Below are 806 nucleotides of genomic sequence, written 5' to 3'. Positions count from 1 at the left end.
GGGCCCCTGGGCCCAGCCAGGCCCCACCCCTCCTTGTGCAGTTGGGGCAACTGAGGCTGGGCCTGGGTTCACAGGGCCACCTGCTCCGGTGGAAAAGCTTTCTGAACTGTGGTGTTCAGCCTGGCTCCTAGGGCCTGGATGGTGGGGGAAGGGCTGCATGGGGGACCCGCTGATGTCCCCGTGATGTCCATGCCTGCCCCAGGTGTGGTGTGGGTGGAAGCCCTGTCTGCTGTCTGGCCAGCCTGCCGCCCTCAGTGCCCAGTGCCCACCCGGGCAGCAGTGCCGAGAGAAGGCCCCAGGCCAGTGCCTGCAGCCGCCCTGCGAGGCCTGGGGGGAGTGTGGTGCAGGGGAGCACCTGCCACCCAGCACACCCTGCCTGCCGCGCTCTGGCCACCTGGACAACAACTGTGCACGCCTCACACTACGCTTCGATGGTGACCAGGTGCCCCGGGTAGGTGGTGCACACTCCCACAGCCCAGGGCTGCCTGTGCTCCTGTGGACTCAGATGAAGGGGTCATTGCATCCTGGGTGCCATTGGGCATGGGGGAGGCTGGGAGAGCAGGTCCAGGCTGGGCTTCCTGTTTACCTGGCCATCTGGGTCCTGGACCACAGGTGGCTGCCTGATCTGGGTTGTTGCCTGCAGCTTTGTGGGTAGTTCTCCTTCCTGCCAAGGTCCTGCCCTAGTCGTCTGGGTGCCCAGAGCTGACCTGCCCATCCCCCCTGGGGTCTTAGAACCTGAGCCCCTCCAGCCCCTCCTCCCCTCCCCATCTCCCTGGGTGGACCTGCTGCCCCAGGACGGGGGGGGG

The 806-nt window shown here is 66.9% G+C and overlaps 1 protein-coding gene across 1 annotated transcript in view; it reads left to right on the top strand.

The window, feature by feature from the left end:
* Window positions 1-806, top strand: part of Jag2 (jagged canonical Notch ligand 2) — a 17,104-nt gene that overhangs the window by 10,259 nt on the left and 6,039 nt on the right. Inside the window, exons 14-15 of the mRNA XM_048799542.1 lie at window positions 42-46; window positions 203-451. Coding sequence (XP_048655499.1) covers window positions 42-46; window positions 203-451 — 254 coding nt within the window. The remainder of the gene's footprint in view (window positions 1-41; window positions 47-202; window positions 452-806) is intronic.

Source organism: Marmota marmota, unplaced genomic scaffold, assembly GCF_001458135.2.
Source record: "Marmota marmota marmota unplaced genomic scaffold, marMar, whole genome shotgun sequence".
NCBI classification, from domain to species: domain Eukaryota; kingdom Metazoa; phylum Chordata; class Mammalia; order Rodentia; family Sciuridae; genus Marmota; species Marmota marmota.
Note: the sequence above shows the minus strand (reverse complement) of the source record. Positions and strands in the feature narration are given on the sequence as shown.